This window comes from Rhincodon typus, unplaced genomic scaffold, assembly GCF_021869965.1.
Source record: "Rhincodon typus isolate 14 unplaced genomic scaffold, sRhiTyp1.1 hic_rhity00015799, whole genome shotgun sequence".
In the NCBI taxonomy this organism is placed as follows: domain Eukaryota; kingdom Metazoa; phylum Chordata; class Chondrichthyes; order Orectolobiformes; family Rhincodontidae; genus Rhincodon; species Rhincodon typus.
In genome coordinates, this window is record NW_025981437.1 from 1,013 (window position 1) to 1,798 (window position 786).

A 786-nucleotide genomic window follows, 5' to 3' on the forward strand; every position below is an offset into this window, starting at 1 on the left:
CCCTGGGAGGGTTTGATGGGGGGGACAGTGTAGAGGGAGCTTTACTCTGTATCTAACCCCGTGCTGTCCCTGTCCTGGGAGTGTTTGATGGGGGGGGCCGGTGGAGAGGGAGCTTTACACTGTATCTGACCTTGTTCTACGCCGGTTACAATCGAGGCGAAGTTATCGTCCAGGAGGATCATATCTGCTGCATTTTTCGCTGCGTCTGATCCAGCGATTCCCATCGCGATCCCAATATCCGCTTTCTTTAGGGCCGGAGAATCATTGACCCCGTCTCCAGTCACAGCCACAATGGATCCCTACGAGAGAGAGAGAGAGAGCGAGGGAGAGGGGTTGGGGGGTGCCATAGCACAGAAAAGGTGTTAGCCCACATTTGTAAACTGCACCCATCTCCAACAGCGACACTGCCACAACAGAGAGGCAACAAGAAACTGCATTTACGTACCGCCTAGCACCAGGCGGCTACAGTGTCCCCGTCTGAGCTTGTGGAATACTGCGTGCAATTCTGGTCTCCCTGCTATAGGAAGGATGTTGTAAAACTTGAAAGGGTTCAGAAAAGATTTACAAGGATGTTGCCAGGGTTGGAGGGTTTGAGCTACAGGGAGAGGCTGAATAGGCTGGGGCTATTTTCCCTGGAGCGTCGGAGGCTGGGGGGTGACATTATAGAGGTTTATAAAAATCATGAGGGGCATGGGTAGGGTGAATAGACAAGGTCTTTTCCCCAGGGTAGGGGAGTCCAAAACTAGAGGGGCATAGGTTTAAGGTGAGAGGGGAAAGATTTAAAAG

At 52.2% G+C, this 786-nt stretch overlaps 1 protein-coding gene across 1 annotated transcript in view; it reads right to left on the reverse strand.

Moving 5' to 3' along the window:
• The window catches only part of LOC125482721 (potassium-transporting ATPase alpha chain 1-like), a gene marked incomplete at its 3' end in the record, with an annotated part of 4,920 nt that overhangs the window by 914 nt on the left and 3,220 nt on the right, over positions 1-786 (reverse strand). The window contains exon 5 of the mRNA XM_048594850.1: positions 131-299. Within this exon, the coding sequence (XP_048450807.1) occupies positions 131-299 (169 nt within the window). The remainder of the gene's footprint in view (positions 1-130; positions 300-786) is intronic.